The 18,518-nt window shown below is 42.9% G+C and overlaps 1 protein-coding gene across 7 annotated transcripts in view; it reads left to right on the top strand.

The window, feature by feature from the left end:
* ralgps1 (Ral GEF with PH domain and SH3 binding motif 1) overlaps nt 1-18,518 on the top strand; it is a 199,914-nt gene that overhangs the window by 151,833 nt on the left and 29,563 nt on the right. For all 7 annotated transcript variants that reach the window (XM_062960603.1, XM_062960602.1, XM_008120835.3 and 4 more), the window contains exon 12: nt 7,971-8,038. In XM_062960603.1, the coding sequence (XP_062816673.1) occupies nt 7,971-8,038 (68 nt within the window). The remainder of the gene's footprint in view (nt 1-7,970; nt 8,039-18,518) is intronic.

Below are 18,518 nucleotides of genomic sequence, written 5' to 3'. Positions count from 1 at the left end.
TGAAGCTGCAAGGCCATTCAATGCTAATCAAGGTGGCCAGTTGCAACATTCATACTTGCCTCCAACAGGCAGGAGTTCTTTCTTCCACCCTGGACATTGTTCTACAGATATATAAACCCCTCTGGCCTAATTTCCAACAGACTTCACAACCTCTGAGGATGCCTGCCATAGATGTGGGCGAAACGTCAGGAGACGTACAGCCTGGAAAACTCACAGCAACCCTGATTTAAATTGCTTATTCTTGAGAGGGATAGTCCCTAGTATCCCAGTCCCTAATTGTCCAGCCTCTGTTCTTAGCCACTGATGTTCTAGGAAGAGCAAATGTTGGGTTGTTCCCTTCCGAATAGTTAATTTACACTCAGTTATATTTAGAGTCCTATTAGTCACAGCAGTCTCGGAAACCGCTTTTAGCACTTCCAGTCAGAAGCGCTTTAGGAAGGGTTGTGCTTTAGTTGGCGTAATTGATCACAGATGCAGGACGCACAAAAATTAGCCACTCCGTGTGACACTACAGATAATCCACCCAGCTCCTCACTGGTTTCCTTTCTGATTCAAGTTGTAAAGTTCAATTTCAAAACAAAACAAAGTGGAAGAGCCGGCATTGTCTGTAGACACCTCCAAGGTCACGTGGCCACTGGCATGACTGCATGGAGCGCTGTTATCTTCCCGCCGGAGCCGTACCTATTGATCTACTCACACTCTGGGGGTCGGTGCTCATCTCCATTTCTAAGCCCAAGAGTCAGTGTTGTCCATAGACACCTCCACGATCATGTGGCCGCTGGCATGACTGCATGGAGCGCCGTTACCTTCCCGCCAGAGCCGTACCTATTGATCTACTCACACTCTGGGGGTTGGTGTTCATTTTCATTTCTAAGCCCAAGAGTCAGTGTTGTCCATAGACACCTCCACGGTCATGTGGCCGCTGGCATGACTGCATGGAGCGCCTCTACCTTCCCGCTGGAGCAGTACCTATTGATCTACTCCACACTCTGGGGGTCGGTGCTCATCTCCATTTTTGAGTCAAAGAGCCAGCATTGTCCGTAGACACCTCCAAGGTCATGTGGCCACTGGCATGACTGCATGGTGAATAGAGAACAACACACTGAAAACGGGGAAATTCTAGACAGGAAACAATCAGGGCCAGCTAACACCTCCCAACAAAGGATGCTCCCAGACTTTGAAGCTGCAAGTCCATTCAGTGCTAATCAAGCTGGGCAATAGTAACATTCAGGCTTGCCTCCAACATACAAGAGTTCTTTCTCCCACCCTGGACATTACACAGATATATAAACCCCACTTGACTAGCTCCCAGCACCTCACAAGCTAGGTTGGCAGAAGCTGGGGCTAACAGCAGGAGCTCACTCCGCTCCCTGGATTCGAACCACAGACCTTTCAGTCCACAAGTTCAGCAGCTCAGCGCTTTAATAGCTGCGCCATCGGGGGCTTCCTAACTTATAAAGGAAACCCAAAATTTGGGACTATGACTCCCACGGTTCCCCATTGACTACGCTGGTTTCGGGAATCTGAGATTTTTCTCTGAAAGTGGATGGAACTGAAACCTTTTGTGCCTTCCTTGCTTTGAATCAATAATGATTTGAAGCGATGCCTGGTGTATTTTTCTTTTCTTTTCCAAACTCATCAGCAGTGAATTAGAGGAGAGCGATTAAGGGAACATGATCTTGATGATCCTTCCAGATTTCCACGGTTGCACACTCTCTGTCCCTTTAATCCATTTGTCTGGAATGATTAGGGATGGGTCTCCGCCAAGTGCTTAGCAACATTTTTATGGGTTGAACTTTTAAGTGCAAATGATAGACAGATGAGCCTTGTGCCAGAGGGTAGCGTGCCATGCGTCCTCACCAGGGCAGCCGTCTGGGAACAGAAGCCGACTTCCTCAGCTCTGAAAGTTCAAGCAAACGGGATGCCAACTCAAACATCAAGTGGTTCCTCTATAGAATAGTTCAGCCGTTTTCCCAGGTTGTCCAAAAGAGTCAAAGTGAGCAGAGATCCCCACTGAACTATACTTAGAGAATTGCATGACTATGAACCTCTGGAGCGAGTTGCTACTTTTCAAGGCTAGCTGTAAAATGTAGAAGCAAAAGAAGAGGCCACCAGAGGCCTTAGAAAACATAATGTCCGTGAATAGAATCATTAGAGTTTATTGTCCGTAAATCCTCTTGCTTAATCAGGCTGTGAACCAGAACTCTAGGTAGAATTTTGCAAGCTTGAGACCAGAATATAACTCTTAATGCGGCAGATGTTCAGTGTTTGCACCAAAGTATTGTTATTACGAAGATTGAATAGAAGGTAATGCCTCCACCTTGGTAACTCCTCAACAGATGGCAGTCCTGGTCTGCAGCAGGTCCTGGCTTGTTCAGTAGACACTCCTCTGCAGTTCCATTTGGTGGGAATCCTTAGCATTGAACGGTTGTGTTGTTAAAGTGCGAAGTATGGAACCCTGCGCAGACGGGGAAGCCTGAGCATTGAACGGTTATGTTGTTAAAGTGCAAAGTATGGAACCCTGCGCAGACGGGGAAGCCTTAGCATTGAACGGTTATGTTGTTAAAGTGGAAAGTATGGAACCTTCGCAGACGGGGAAGCCTGAGCATTGAACGGTTGTGTTGTTAAAGTGCAAAGTATGGAACCCTGCGCAGACGGGGAAGCCTTAGCATTGAACGTTTGTGTTGTTAAAGTGCAAAGTATGGAACCCTGCGCAGACGGGGAAGCCTGAGCATTGAACGGTTGTGTTGTTAAAGTGCAAAGTATGGAACCCTGCGCAGACGGGGAAGCCTTAGCATTGAACGGTTGTGTTGTTAAAGTGCAAAGTATGGAACCCTGCGCAGACGGGGAAGCCTGAGCATTGAACGGTTGTGTTGTTAAAGTGCAAAGTATGGAACCCTGCACAGACGGGGAAGCCTTAGCATTGAACGGTTGTGTTGTTAAAGTGCAAAGTATGGAACCCTGCGCAGACGGGGAAGCCTGAGCATTGAACGGTTGTGTTGTTAAAGTGCAAAGTATGGAACCCTGCGCAGACGGGGAAGCCTTAGCATTGAACGGTTGTGTTGTTAAAGTGCAAAGTATGGAACCCTGCGCAGACGGTCAGTCAATGTGACCAACCGTAAATGTGACCAACAGACACTGAATTCTTGACAGCAGAAGGTGTCACCCCAAAGGAGATTACTCCGAGGATGCAAGCTGTTTATGGTGATTGTGTTCATGTGAGTACTGTGCGTCATTGGGCAAGTAAGTTTAAAGATGTTGAAGTGGGAACATCTGACTTGCGTGACTAACAAAGTGTTGGATGTCCTGTGACAGCAACCACCGAGTTTCACAAGCAAAAGGTTGACAGATTGATTCAGGACGATCGTTGTATCACTCAGAGAGAAATTTCAAGCATAATAATAGGCATTTCACAAGAACGTGTGGGTCACGTTATTGCTTTGCTTGGCTATTGGAAGATCTGTGCACGATGGGGACTGTGAGATGCTGGTTGCGGAAACAGAGTGTCAACTTATTTTGTGACGGCTTCAGAAAACTTGTTCATTGTTGGCAGAAATGTATCCAATTGTCTGGTGATTATGCGGAAAAGTGAATAGTGGTAGTTAAAGAGCACATTCTAAGGATTATTTCTGCGTTTGATTTATTACCCTGTTTCCCCTAAAATAAGACATCCCCAGAAAATAAGACCTAGTAGAGGTTTTGCTGAATTGCTAAATATAAGGCCTCCCCCAAAAGTAAGACCTAGCAAAGTTTTGTTTGGAAGCATGCCCAACGAACAGAACACCAGAGCAGATCAGTAAATGTACGTACCATAGAGTGTTGTACGTGGAAATAATGGTAATAACAAGAAATTCTTGATAGGATTCACAGTTTGTCTGGTTATGCTGGTTTCTGATGACAACTACTGTCTAGTTTATAATAAATGTTCATTTTTTGTTCAACAATAAATGTGATTTCTTCTTCATGGAAAAATAAGACATCCCCTGAAAATATGACCTAGAGAATCTTTGGGAGCAAAAATTAATATAAGACACTGTCTTATTTTCAGGGAAACACGGTAAAATATTCCCATCCAAACCCAAGTAACAAAGATGGAGGCATTGCTTTTCATTCAAGCCTCGTAGTTGCCCTTCTTTTACAGAGCATCCCCAGTTATACTATTGCAATCAAGTGAGGTATTAACCGAAATGGACGACAAAAGCACTATGCATCGGGAAAAGATGTAAGCCTCGATGTGGAAACGGGTCTTGTCCCGAAGGGTGTGAGGGTTGTGTGTGGTTTGCCGAACAAACAGGAGGCCTCGAGTTTGCAGCCAGAGAGTCTCTGGCATGCACAAGTCTCTGCCCCGCTGGATTAAAATGCCTGGTTTATGGCCCACCAGAAGTGGGCCGCAAGTCGGCACTCTCAGATGCAAGTTATTTTAGCCGCAGGGATGCAAGAGGAATGAAAGATGAGATGAGAAACACAAAAGACAAAGAAAGGATTGTATTGAGAAAGCGCAGTCTCCCAAAGTCCGAGCGTGAGCGTTATGGTATCGAAATACCGCCCAGTGCAATACTGAAGGTCTTGATATCAAAGACGCAAATGTTACCAATGACAGAAGTCATGGCAATTGTTCGATAACAGCTGAAGCATGTGCAAGTCGCCAATGATGAAGGGTCCAAAGAAGGCATGAGAAAAGAGACGGCAGATTTCTGGAAATGGATACGCCACTGCAATGGCGTAGCAAAGAAATCGCCTAAGAGATCTGTTTAAATATGAGAAGTGAGCCATGTTGAGGAGCCTACGATAAAGTTATCCCACCATATCTCTGATGTGGTTAAAAATCCATTCTAGAAAGCACTCACGTTACCAATGCATACTTTTAACCTCGATGCAATTAAACCCTCATCTTTTGGAATTCCCCCCAAATGTGTGTAAACTATCCCGCAGTGTTCCTAGCAACCGATCCCTAGAAAGGAATATTGATTCGCTGTCTCTGCGCAAGTGTTCCAATGATTGCCAACTCAATGCTGTGCAGATCCTCTTTTAACCTCATTTGGCTTTGGAAGCTGCTTTCTTCCAAATTATTCCAGATGTTTATTTATCCAGAAGGGATGGCTGTATTCTTTATGGAAAGGTTTCATGTGTTTATTTTCAAGCCTGCTGCTGGAACAGACACTTGGCTGATCTTGGAGAACTGTCCTGTTTCAGGGTGCTATCGAAGACTTAAGGGGATTATGGATGATGTGCTTTTTCCTTCGCTTCGGAATCACTTCGCATGATATTGGTTAAAGATGATGCGGTGGCAATGACTTTGCTTCACTTTTCCAAAGGCGTTACTGCCATCTCTTCCTTTATCTGTTACTGATTTGGCCCCATTTCTGCCCCTGTTCATGGGTGAACTTCTCATGCAAATGCATACAATCCAGAAATGGGAGTTACTCCAGGTCGAATAACACTTGAGAGACTTCCTATTTGTGCCTCTCTGCAGTTAGTTCAATTGTTAGCAGACATCTTGAATGGAGAGCACTGGGGTCTTCTTTGTATGTCTTTTTCTATCCAATCTCTGAAGGATCCCTGCTCAAGTACAAATTCCCAAATCTTAGAGCTGAATGTACAGTGCATAGCCATGTGGTTTGTTTGTGTTTTTACGAGGGTTGGATAAAAAATAATGCCTCTACGTTCATAATTCCTAAACAGATAGCAGTACTGGGTTGTTGTGTGTTTTCTGGGCTGTATGGCCATGTTCCAGAAGTATTCTCTCCTGACGTTTCACCCATATCTATGGCAAGCATCCTCATACCTCACAATCTCTGAGGATGCCTGCCATAGATGTGGGCAAAACGTCAGGAGAGAATACTTCTGGAACATGGTCATACAGCCCGGAAAACATACAACAATCCTGTGATTCCGGCCATGAAAGCCTTCGACAACACAGATGGCAGTCCTGGTCTGCGGCAGGTCCTGGCTTGTTCAGGAGACTCTCCTCTACAGTTCCATTTGGCGGGAAGCTTTAGCATTGAACAGTTGTGTTGTTAAAGTATGAAGTATGGATCCCTTCGCAGACGGTTCCATTTGGAGGTTAGCCTTAGCATTGAACGGTTGTGTTGTTAAAGTATGAAGTATGGATCCCTTCGCAGACGGTTCCATTTGGAGGTTAGCCTTAGCATTGAACGGTTGTGTTGTTAAAGTATGAAGTATGGATCCCTTCGCAGACGGTTCCATTTGGAGGTTAGCCTTAGCATTGAACGGTTGTGTTGTTAAAGTATGAAGTATGGATCCCTTCGCAGACGGTTCCATTTGGAGGTTAGCCTTAGCATTGAACGGTTGTGTTGTTAAAGTATGAAGTATGGATCCCTTCGCAGACGGTTCCATTTGGAGGTTAGCCTTAGCATTGAACGGTTGTGTTGTTAAAGTGCGAAGTATGGAACCCTGCGCAGACGGGGAAGCCTTAGCATCGAATGGTTGTGTTGTTAAAGTATGAGGTATGGAACCCTGCACAGACGGTCGATCAGTGTGACTTAAGCAACATGCAGTCATTGAACCACCCAAAGGAGAATGCAAGCTGTTTATGGTGGTTGTGTGCGTCGTTGGGTGAGTAAGTTTAAAGATGTTGAGGTTGGAACATCTGACTTCCATGACCAATAAAGAGTTGGACGTCCTGTGACGGAAACCACCGAGTTTCACAAGCAAAAGGTTGACAGATTGATTCAGGACGATCGTCGTATCACTCTGAGAGAAATGTCAAGCATCATCAGCATTTCCCAAGAACATGTGGGTCACATTATTGCTTGGCTTGGCTATCTGTGCACAATGGGTCCTGCGAGACGCTGGTTGCGGAAACAGAGTGTCGACTTATTCAGTGACGGCTTTAGAAAATTGTTCATCATTGGGAGAAATGTATCCAATTGTCTAGTGAATATGTGGGAAAATGAATAGTGGTAGTTAAAGAGCACATTCTAAGGATTATTTCTGCGTTTGATTTATTAAAATACTCGCACCCAAACCAAAGTGACGAAGGTGGAGGCATTACTTTTCATTCAACCTTCATAAATAAATAAGTAGCTGCTGGTCCCTACTCTGGGCATAAGGGTGTCTGACTGCCTTCCACTCATGTCTTACTTTGGATTAATGTCTTTATCTTGTTTACAAGTTCCACTCAGTGCACTTTGCCCAGCTCATTTTATGTTTTTATTGCTGTGTTTCTCAAGTGTTTTATAATGATTGTGATTTTTTAATGCCTTTTAAATTTATTTGTGTGTTTTTGTATTTGATATTATTGTATGCTGGTTTTATATCTGTAAGCCGCCCCGAGTCCCTCTGGGGAGATGGTGGCGGGGTACAAAAATAAAATTATTATTATTATTATTATTATTATTATTATTATTATTATTATTATTATTATTACTCAGTGAAGATCTACAGCAGTGAAATCTCTGTCGAGTTTCAAACGACAATGTAATAGGCTTGTTGTATGTCTTTCGGGCTGTGTGGCCATGTTCCAGAAGTATTCTCTCCTGACGTTTCGCCCACATCTATGGCAGGCATCCTCAGAGGTTGTGAGGTATGGATAAACTAAGTAAGGAAAGGAAAGAATATATATCTGTGTAGAGTCCAGGGTGTGGCAAGAGTCCTTTGTCACTGGGAAGCCAGCATTAATGTTTCAGTTAATCACCCTAATTAGCATTGGAAAGGTTTTTGTCTCTTGCCTGGGGGCATCCTTTGTTCAGTCAAGCCCTCAGAGTGTTGGTTCCCATCTATTGTTTTGATTTTAGAGTTTTTTAATACTGGATTTTGTTCATTTTCATGGTTTCTTCCTTTCTGTAATACTTTCAGTACATACCGATGTGTCCAAAGAGAGTAAGAGAATGTGCCGACTGAGCTTGGTTTCCTGCTTCCAACTGATAACACAAAATAACACGCTTTTACCCCCTTGCCTTCAGTTAAGCCCTTTCATTCCTGACATGTCACAATTCCTCTTTCTCCAGATTATCCCTGAGGATTGAACCAGGAAACAGCTCTCCGCGACTGGTATCATCAAAAGAAGATCTGGCAGGTATGAAACAAGTTTATCGCACATGTTAAAGTTTGCAATATTATGTTACCTAATACTAAAGTTTCACAAGCTTCCTGCTGTAGGTCGGAGCTGCCCCGCTTTTTCGGGCCAAAGACCACCCTTTCTGCGAAAGCACCCCCGATATGCATGGCCTGTTTGTTTTCCTTTTGACAACATGTCTCTGATGTTGAGAAACGATATCTTATTTGTTCCAAAGGGTCAGATTCCACAGTGTCCATTGGGAGCAGATCATAACATTCAAAACTATTTAGCCATGACTATACTTTCCAGCAGGCTGAGCCTAATTTGATCTTACACCAAGATAGACCAAGAGTCACATAAACAGAAATAATCTGATTTCAATCTTCATATGTGAATGCTTTGAAATTGCAAATGAATTTTGTGAATATCAAAATTAGATTTCAATGTGTTGTCGAAGGCTTTCATGGCCGGAATCACAGGGTTGTTGTGAGTTGTCCCGACTGTATGGCCATGCTCCAGAAGCATTCTCTCCTGACGTTTCACCCACATCTATGGTAGGCATCCTCAGAGGTTGTGAGATATATTGGCAAGGCAATTCATGCTAATCAAGGTGATTACTGTATATACTCGAGCATAAGCCTAGTTTTTCAGCCCTTTTTTTAAGACTGAAAAAGCCCCCCTCGGCTTATACTCGGGTGAGGGTCCTGGTTGGCTTATATTTGGGTCAGCTTATACTCGAGAATATATGGTACATTTATTATTTTTCTCTATTATTATTGGTATTATTACATTTATTATTTTCCTCTAATATTGTTGCTACTATTACATTTATTTTACTCTATTTTTATTATTATTAATAATACATTTATTATTTCACTCTGATCTTATTATTATTATTTTATTTTAAAATTTTATAGATTTTAGCCTGTTCTTGTAAGCCACCCCGAGCCCTAGGGGAGTGGCGGCATATAAGTTTGAATAATAAATAAATAAATAAATAAAAATATTTACTATATTTATATCCCGTTCTTCTTACTCCGAAGGGGTCTCAGAACAGCTTACAAATCAAATGAACATACAATATATTACTAGCATAGCACAATATAAGCATTAAATTACTATATTGTACTATATCATTATATGGTAATATTATTAGTAATATTACATTTAATATATAATATATAATTAATATTATTATATTGTATTATTAGTAGTATAATACTGTATTCCATTATATGTATACATAATATATTTTATATTTATAAATTATTATAAACTATTATAAATTATATATATATATATATATATATATATATATATATATATATATAGAGCATTTATTATTTTACTCTATTTATTATTACTTGTATTATTTTCCTGTATTTATTATTGTTATTACATGTATTATTTTACTCTATTATTATTAAAAGGATACATAAGCACATTTACATTGAAGAAGATGAGAATAATGATTTTATCAGTTGGACAGTCTTAACTTAAATTTGAGCTTTATGTAAATATTCAAAAACATTTAACCTACAGATACCTCAATTAATGTAATTTTATTGGTATCTATTTTTATTTCTGAAATTTACCACCCTCGGCTTATACTGGAGTCAATGATTTCCCAGGTTTTTTTGTGGTAAAATTAGGTGCCTCGGCTTATATTTGGGTCAGCTTATACGCGAGTATATACGGTAATTACGACATTCACACTGGTCTCCCAACCGACAAGACTTCCTTGTCTGTTATCAGATTTATCAGATAATATCAACTATTATAATACCTTTGTTTAATATTGTATTTTGTTTTTATCTTGTTATATTGTGAATTGTATGTATGTTGTTTTTGTCTGATCATTCTGTCCAGGCTCTGCCCCATGTAAGCCGCCCCGAGTCTCCTTGGAGAGATGGTGGTGGGGTATAAATAAAGTATTATTATTATTATTATTATTATTATTATTATTATTATTATTCCTTCTCCCACCCTGGACCTTCCACAGATATATAAAGCTTCCTTGCTTAGTTTTTAGAATATACCTCACAACCTCTGAGGATGCCAGCCATAGATGTGGGCGAAACGTCAGAAGAGAACGCTTCTGGAACATGGCCATACAGCCCAGAAAACACACAACAACCCTAGATTAGATCTCCTTTGCTTTCAAAACATAGTCAAGTGAACACTAATGTTAATGTTCACATCCTCCAGCACATTTCTGATTTTTCTGAGATTGTTGATTGTCTGGGATTGTTTGGGATTTTCGATTTTAAGTGATGATTTGTGTTCATAAATACAACTTCCATGATATTGAATGTTTAATAGCCTCAGATCCTTTCAGTAGTCGGGGCAGTTATAAATATTTTGGACAGATTTGTACAACGGACTCGTGTCATAGAACCTTATAATATTCATAATTATGATCTTATCTATTATTATATGAAGATAAACTGCATTATAATCTCTGGGAAGCTCTTCAAATGTACTGTGGCAGAATAAGTCTGCATCTGAATCATTCATTTAATTTTTAAAGGGTTAAAGATATAGATTCTAGTAGTGAAGAAGACCATGAAGAAAATGTCTTTCATTCCATCAGCCCCATTGACTTAAATGTAGTCAGAATGGGCAACGGGGTTGAAATAATAAACTTTTTTGTGTTGGTGTTGATTCCGTTTTCGGTGTTTGCTCAGATGCTTCCCTTTATGCTCCTGGATATACATCAACAATCCTTTTCTCTGTAATTGCGAGAATGTTAACCATTCTGTATCCTATTTCTATGATACATATGAAAATGAGGAATGCGCCGTTTTCCTACTTACCTAATTCAAGAAGTTTGTTTTTGAATGTGAGAAGTGCTATAAATATGCCTAAACCAGACTAAACAAATCAGGGTGTGCAAACTGATATAGTAGCCATTCTCCTGAAGGCAATTTCTACTTTGCCAGTCGGCAAGCCGGCATCCATGGTACTGAATATCACGTCATGGTACAGTAATGTTATTTGCCTTTGCAAACTATCTTGGGTTTTGATGCAAATTGCTTTATTCTCCAGCATAACTGGTTTTGGAAGGTTAGAGAAAACCATCTGTCTGCCTTTTGGGCAGCAGAAACCAGACCAAGTGGTGAACAAGGCCAAAAGTATCTCAGTCTAAAGCAGGGGTTTCCAAACTAAGGCCCTCCAAGGTCATTGACCTGGCCCCTGTCCTAAACTTTAGACTTAAGGTTGACGTAAGTCTACCTGGTCTTTGGAGGTCTCTTTGCTTACCCATGGTCTTATGAGATCGTCTAGATGGTCTTTGAAGGTCTCTTTGCTTAGCTACGGCCTTATGAGACCGTCTAGATGGCTTTTGGAGGCCACTTTCCTTACCTATGGTCTTATGAAACCATCTAATGGTCTTTGAAGCCCCTTTCCTTATCTATAGTCTTCTGATGGCCTGATGAGATCATCTATATGGCCTTTGAGGGGCCCTTTCCTTACCAATGGTCTTATGAGATTGTCTAGATGGTCTTCGGAGGTCTCTTTGCTTACCTATGGTCTTATGAGATCATCTAGATCAGGGGTCACCAAACTAAGGCCCATGGGCCGGATGAGGCCCTCCAAGGTCATTGACCTGGCCCCTGTCCTAAAATTTAGACTTAGGGTTGACCTAAGTCTACCTGGTTTTTGGAGGTCTTTTTGCTTACCTATGGTCTTATGCAATTGTCTGGATGGTCTTTGAAGGTCTCTTTGCTTAGCTATGGCCTTATGAGACCATCTAGATGGCGTTTGAAGGTCACTTTCCTTACCTATGGTCCTATGAGACTGTCTAAATGGCCTTTGAGGGTCCCTTTCCTTACCTATGGTTTTATGAGATTGTCTTGATGGCTTTTGGGGGCCCCTTTCCTTACCGATGGTCTTATGAAACCATCTAGATGGTCTTTGAGGTCCTTTTCCTTATCTATGGTCTTCTGATGGCCTGATGAGATCATCTAGATGGCCTTTGAGGGTCGCTTTCCTTATCTATGGTCTTCTGATGGCCTGATGAGATCATCTAGATGGCCTTTGAGGGTCCCGTTCCTTACCTATGGTCCTATGAGACCGCTCGGAAGCCATCTTACGTTCTCTAGCTTTGTCACAGAAGCTTGAGATCTGGGATCGATTGTGCGTCTGGACATTATTAAAAACCTTTCAGCTGTTTGCATTTTCCAATCAAGTGTCTGTGATGAGGAAAGCCATCTGCGTGCCTCTCTCATGCAGACAAAAAGATGTCCAATGCGAGCGCCGCAGCCAGCAGACAGGTTGTTTTGGAACATACGCTTCAGTCATTTTCCCTAGCAAAACGTTTAGAGCAGAAGTTGCGTCCGTTCCCAGCATCTGATAGCTCTTAAATGTAGAGAAGTGTCCTCACTCGAAAACGTACTCTTCGATTTCCAGCAGCCTTTTTGTGTTCCTCCGTGGCCAATGCTGGTGTGATAGAGTGGCTGCAAAAACGTGGAGGTGGCAACTTAAGGAGGTTGGAGTCAACTTTACTATGTTCTAAAGGGGGGGGGGGGGGGGTCCTAGTTTTCACACGATGGCAAGTCCCCATACCATGAAAAAGGAGAGCTAAATGCAGAATTATGGGAGGAAGGCTAGGGGAGCTAAGTCTAGCTCTAGCCCCTGGTTGAAATGGGTTTCCGAGGTGGCCCATTGCCTGCATTCTGCCCCAGCTAACCGTTGCTTCTTCCAGAGACCAGTTCTGTGGTATAGAGCCAGCAATGAAACTCTGTGGGGAAGATGACTAAGAGAACTGTCTTACGTCGAACCACAGGCATTTTCCCCAGTTGCCCCGACTTCTTCAGCCACAGAGCCAGGCATTCAGGAACCAACCAGCTAAGCACAGCAGAGCCAGCAACTGACTGTAAATATGGGAGCTGAGGCTGGTTTTTGGTCTCCCATCTTCTCCTGGGTGGGCTCTGCTGGTCCATCAACTCCTCCTGTGCTTGGCCGGTTGTTAGTCAAATAGTCAACCAGATAATGTTTCCTTTCTTTCTCTGGTGGCCATATGTTGGCCCATCTTCTCCTTTCCTGCTCCTCTTGCAAGAGGTTACATTGTCATGACTAGTGCACTATGTGCATGGTGGGGTGGACTCTTTGGCTTGGTATCAAAGAATCATTGAGATCACAACAGCCATCCACAGTCCAACCCCATCCTGCCATGCAGGAACACACAATCCAAGAACTCCCATCTAGCGTCTACTAAAAAACCTCCAGAGAAGGCAACTCCACCACACTTTGAGGTAGGATTTTCCACTGCTGACCAGCAGTTATGGTCGGGAAGTTCTTCCTAATGTTTAAGTGGAATCTCTTTTCCTGCACTTCGAATCCATTGCTCCATGTCCTAGTCTCCAGAGCAGAAGAAAACAAGCCTGCCCTCTCCGCAATGGGACATTCTTTCAGTGTTGCACTCTAGCCTTTTCACCCAGCATCACACCAGAATCCAGTCGTTGTAACTACAGCAGTTTATTAAGGAAAAGGGGGAAATGATATTTTCCAAAAGAGCAGCAGAAAAGAACCTATAAAATAGCAGTAGTCCATATATAAAAGAACAGTAGTCCAAAAATTGCAAGGTACATGAAATTAAGGAAGTCAAGGTCACAGGCATAAATCCTTAAGCATGAAAACAGGAATCTTTTCCCAAGGCAAAAACTCTTTCAGGAACATAACAAACAGGAAACTTGAATAATAAACTTGAGAGCTGAAACAGGAACTTGAACCTTTTGTCTGCTCTGAGAGACACCAAATAAACATCACTTAATTTAAGCCCAGGCCCGACCGAGAAGCCATGAGATCATACCTCACACACCTGGGTTTCAAGGACTTCTCACAGAGTCTTTCTGACCACCTAATTAATCTATACTTCACTCCTTCTGTGCGGAGACCTAATCTGATATTGCAGGAAAACTCACCATCCACTGAAGGCTGATTCCCAAGAGAAATTGACTTTTCCCCTGTTGCTAAAGAACGAGCATTGGAATCCAAAACATCCTCTGTCTCATCTTCAACTGTCTGCACTTCTCTCTGAACTAAGGCCTTCAATTCACCCTTACCATACACAGACTTCTAAGATGGAAATCCATCACCTCTTACCCTCTGAAAAATCCCCAGCCTCTTGCTGAGCCCCAGCACTCAGATACTTAAACATGACTCTCATGTCCCATGTCAGCCTTCTTTTCTCCAAGCTAAATATCCCCAGCTCACTAACCTGCTCGTCATAGGGCTTGGCTTCGAAACCTTTGATCATTCTGGTTGTGTTTCTCTGAACATATTCTGTCTTGTTTAGTAGCTTTCCTGAATTGTTTTGCCCAGAACCGGGCACAAAGTTATTCCAGGTGAGATCTGACCAAAGCAGAATAGAGTGGGTCTATGACTTCCTTCCATCTAGTCCACTCTTGAGCCTTGGGTAGATTGGTGGGCTATGGTCATCCTTGGGATGATCATGGAATCCCAAGGTTCTGTTCCTGAAGAATTATAAATCATAGAGTTGAGCAACCTACAACCTACAAGAGCCATCCACCCTGTCATGCAGGAATATACAACTAAAGCTTTAAAGAACGCCAAAGGAAAGTCCACCACCTTCAGAGGCAATCTATTCAACAGTCGCACAGTTAGAATCAAAAAGTCCTTTGTAATGTTGAGGTGGAATCTGAATCCGTTGAACCAACTTGTGTGTGATGTTTCCTCGAGTATTTAGCAATGGGCCATCATATCATCTCTCAAAGACGTGGTTGTATCATCTTACATTCCTCAATGTATCCAGCTTATTAAATTATTTTTCATCAGGTATGATTTCCAGCCCTTTGATGGATGTTGGTTGTCTTCTGTTCCGGTTTATTAGATCTGTCCTGTGTCTGACTTGTGAATGATCAATAATCCTTTGAGGGGAGATGGTAATAATAATAATAATAATAATAATAATAATAATAACTATTACTACTACTACTACTACTACTACAATTACAACTACAACTACAAACTAGAACTGACAGCTGGCACAACAAAACATTGCATGGAAAGTTCCTTGACAAAATTGAAGGAAAAGCTGATAAGGAGAAGACCTGGCTCTGGCTCACGAATGGGACCCTGAAGAAGGAGACAGAAGGCCTGATCCTTGCAGCCCAGGAGCAAGACATCAGGACAAAGGCAATTAAGGCCAAGATCGAAAAATCAGCTGATGACACAAAATGCAGACTGTGCAAGGAAACCGACGAAATCATTGATCATCTCCTCAGCTGCTGTAAGAAAATTGCACAGACAGACTACAAACAGAGGCACAACTATGTGGCCCAAATGATTCATTGGAACTTATGCCTCAAGTACCACCTCCCAGCAGCAAAGAACTGGTGGGATCACAAACCTGCAAAAGTATTGGAAAATGAGCACGCAAAGATACTGTGGGACTTCCGAATCCAGACTGACAAAGTTCTGGAACACAACACACCAGACATCACAGTGGTGGAAAAGAAAAAGGTTTGGATCATTGATGTTGCCATCCCAGGTGACCGTCGCAGTGACGAAAAACAACAGGAAAAACTCAGCCGCTCTCAGGACCTCAAGATCGAACTTCAAAGACTCTGGCAGAAACCAGTGCAGGTGGTCCCGGTGGTGATGGGCAGATTGGGTGCCGTGCCAAAAGGTCTCAGCCGGCATTTGGAAACAATAGACATTGACAAAATTATGATCTCCCAACTCCAAAAGGCCACCCAACTGGGATCTGCACGCATCATCCGAAAATACATCACAGAGTCCTAGACACTTGGGAAGTGTTCGACTTGTGATTTTGTGATACGGAATCCAGCATGTCTATTTTGTTTGCTGTGTCATACAATATAATAATAATAATAATAATAATAATAATAATAATAATAATAATAATACTTCATTTATATACCGCCCTATCTCCTGGATGGGACTCAGGGTGGTTTCCAATCATAAAAAACAAAACAAACATTACATAGCAACATAATAACACATTATTAAGCAAAGTAAAATAATACAATTATAGCAATAAATCACACTTACATGACCAGATCAAGGGGACGGGAACCATAAACCCAATATATTAAAATGCATCATTTTAGGCTAGGGAAATCTTGTGCGATATATTCACGCCCAGAAATCGGCGGTATTCCAATGTAAATACTCAAAATCCTGCCAACACCACCAGGTCTTCAGTTCCTTACGGAAATTGGATAATGTAGGTGATTGCCTGATCTCTTTTGGCAATGCATTCCAGAGCCGGGGGGCCACTGCCGAGAAGGCTCGTTCCCTCGTCCCCACCAGCCGCACTTGAGACGGTGGTGGGAGCGCGAGGAGAGCCTCCCCGGAGGATCTCAAGGTCCGCACTGGCTCATAGGAGGAAATGCAATCACGGAGATAGGTATGGGCCGAGCCGTACAGGGCTTTATAGGTCAAAACCTGCACCTTGAATTGGGCCCGGCAGTTTATCGGCAGCCAGTGGAGCTGCTTTAATAGGGGCATTGTATGCTCCCTATAGCCAGCTCCAGTTAGAAATCTGGCTGTCGATCTTTGAACCAGTTGAAGTTTCCGGGCCGTCTTCAGGGGCAGCCCCACGTAGAGAACATTGCAGTAATCCAGTCTGGATGTAACTAAGGCATGGACCACCGTGGGCAAGTCAGACTTCTCGAGGTATGGTCGCAGCTGGCGCACAAGTTTTAAATGTGCAAAGGCCGACACCTGGGCATCAAGCGCCAGAGATGAATCCAGGAGGAGCCCCAGAGTGCGGACCTGCAATGTCAGGCAGAGTGCAACCCCGTCGAGCACAGGTTGCCACCCAATACCCTGATTGGTCCCACGACTGACCAGGAGGGCCTCTGTCTTGTCTGGATTAAGCTTCAACTTGTTAGCCCTCATCCAGTTTGACACAGCTGCCAGGCACCGGTTTAGGGTCTGAGCAGCTTCCTTGGTTTGGTGGAAAAGAGTCGTAGAGTTTGTTAATGTGTGATTTGTGTATTGGTAGTGTTTAAATGAAATTTGTGTCTTTCCTGTATTGCATACTGATTGCATCATCCAGAGTGTACTATAGTCTTGAAAGAGTTAATTACTAAGAAGCTGTGATGACCTTGATGTGTGGCTGGAACTGGGGAGTGTCCAGACACAAGTGTTCGTGCATTACTGATTGCATCAGTTCAGTTCTGAGTTGTGTTGAGTGCTGTCTGCTGAGAGTCAAATCCTGTGTTTGTCTGCAAGCCTGTTTGTCTTGATTATTACTGAAGTCAGTAAAACTTTGTATATAGTTTTACCAAAGTCTCTTTGCGTTCCACTGACTCCATACAACTACTGCTGCGCTGCTAATACTCTGACAGAGTAGAGCACCGAACTCCAAAACCCCGGATGACCTCACCCAACGGTTTCATGTAGATGTTGAAAAGCATGGGGGGAGGAGAATGGAACCTTGTGGGACCCCACAGGTCAAAGGCCAGGGGTCTGAGCAGGTCTCCCCCAGCTTCACCATCTGGGTACGATCCCCCAGGAAGGAGCGGAGCCACTGCAAAGCAATGCCCCCAAGACCCATTCCCGAGAGCCGCCCCAGAAGGATACCACGGTCGATGGTATCAAAAGCCGCTGAGATGTTCAGGAGAACCAGACGGGATGCTCTCCCCCATCTAGTTCTCTGCGGAGGTCATCCACCAAGGCGAGCAAAGCCAGACTGTGACAAATCCAGATAATCGGTCTCATCCAAGAATTCCTGGAGCTGAGAAGAGGTAGAGGTTGGTTCTCTCTTATATGGGTCATACATGGAACCTTTCGCTTCTCGGATTTCTTAGGATTTGACTTTTTCTAAACCACATCACCGTTGAGGCCCCGTAATGCATCCCGACAAGCGAGTTCTCGCCTCCATTTGCCCCACTGTGAACGCAGAAGCGTCGCTCCCCCAAGTCAGGGGAATTGCATGACTATAATGAGGTGGAAATTGGCCCAGTCATGCTCAGTATGTCTGGCCCTGGGAGGAATTTGCAGCGAACACGTTTTGTTCAATCCAGAGTGAAATAAGAGTTGGGGGAAAAGAGAACAGGAGCCACAAAAATGTCTACATCTGTACGCTTTTGGCCACTTTGGGTACTACAAGGGTGACGTAATTGGGATGGAATTGCCTTCATTTCGGATTCAAAGGAAAACCTCATTTTCCATGTAAACAATTAGCCTGACATTTAGTTATGCAGTTTGTTTTAGCTGTAGCCATGGTTACTAGTAAATAGCTTTGTTCTGGATGTTTTGGTAGTCAGTAATTTATTGAAAGCCTGGAGTGCCTAATTCTCTTTGGCCTCCTTGTTGTTTTGATACCGTCTCTTATAGTAGATATCAAGGAGATGGGAGCTGAACCTCCAAAGTAACCCCTTCATAAACTCTTTCGGGAACTGCAGAAGTAGAAAATCTTGCACTTTCCCTACTTCTGCCATGATCAAATTCATTTGTGACTGAATCATAGAATCCTAGAGTTGGAAGAGACCTGGTGGGCCAT

Source organism: Anolis carolinensis, unplaced genomic scaffold (genome assembly GCF_035594765.1).
Source record: "Anolis carolinensis isolate JA03-04 unplaced genomic scaffold, rAnoCar3.1.pri scaffold_7, whole genome shotgun sequence".
NCBI lineage: Eukaryota > Metazoa > Chordata > Lepidosauria > Squamata > Dactyloidae > Anolis > Anolis carolinensis.
The sequence above is the reverse complement of the archived record's forward strand: the minus strand, read 5'-3'. Positions and strand labels throughout refer to the sequence as shown.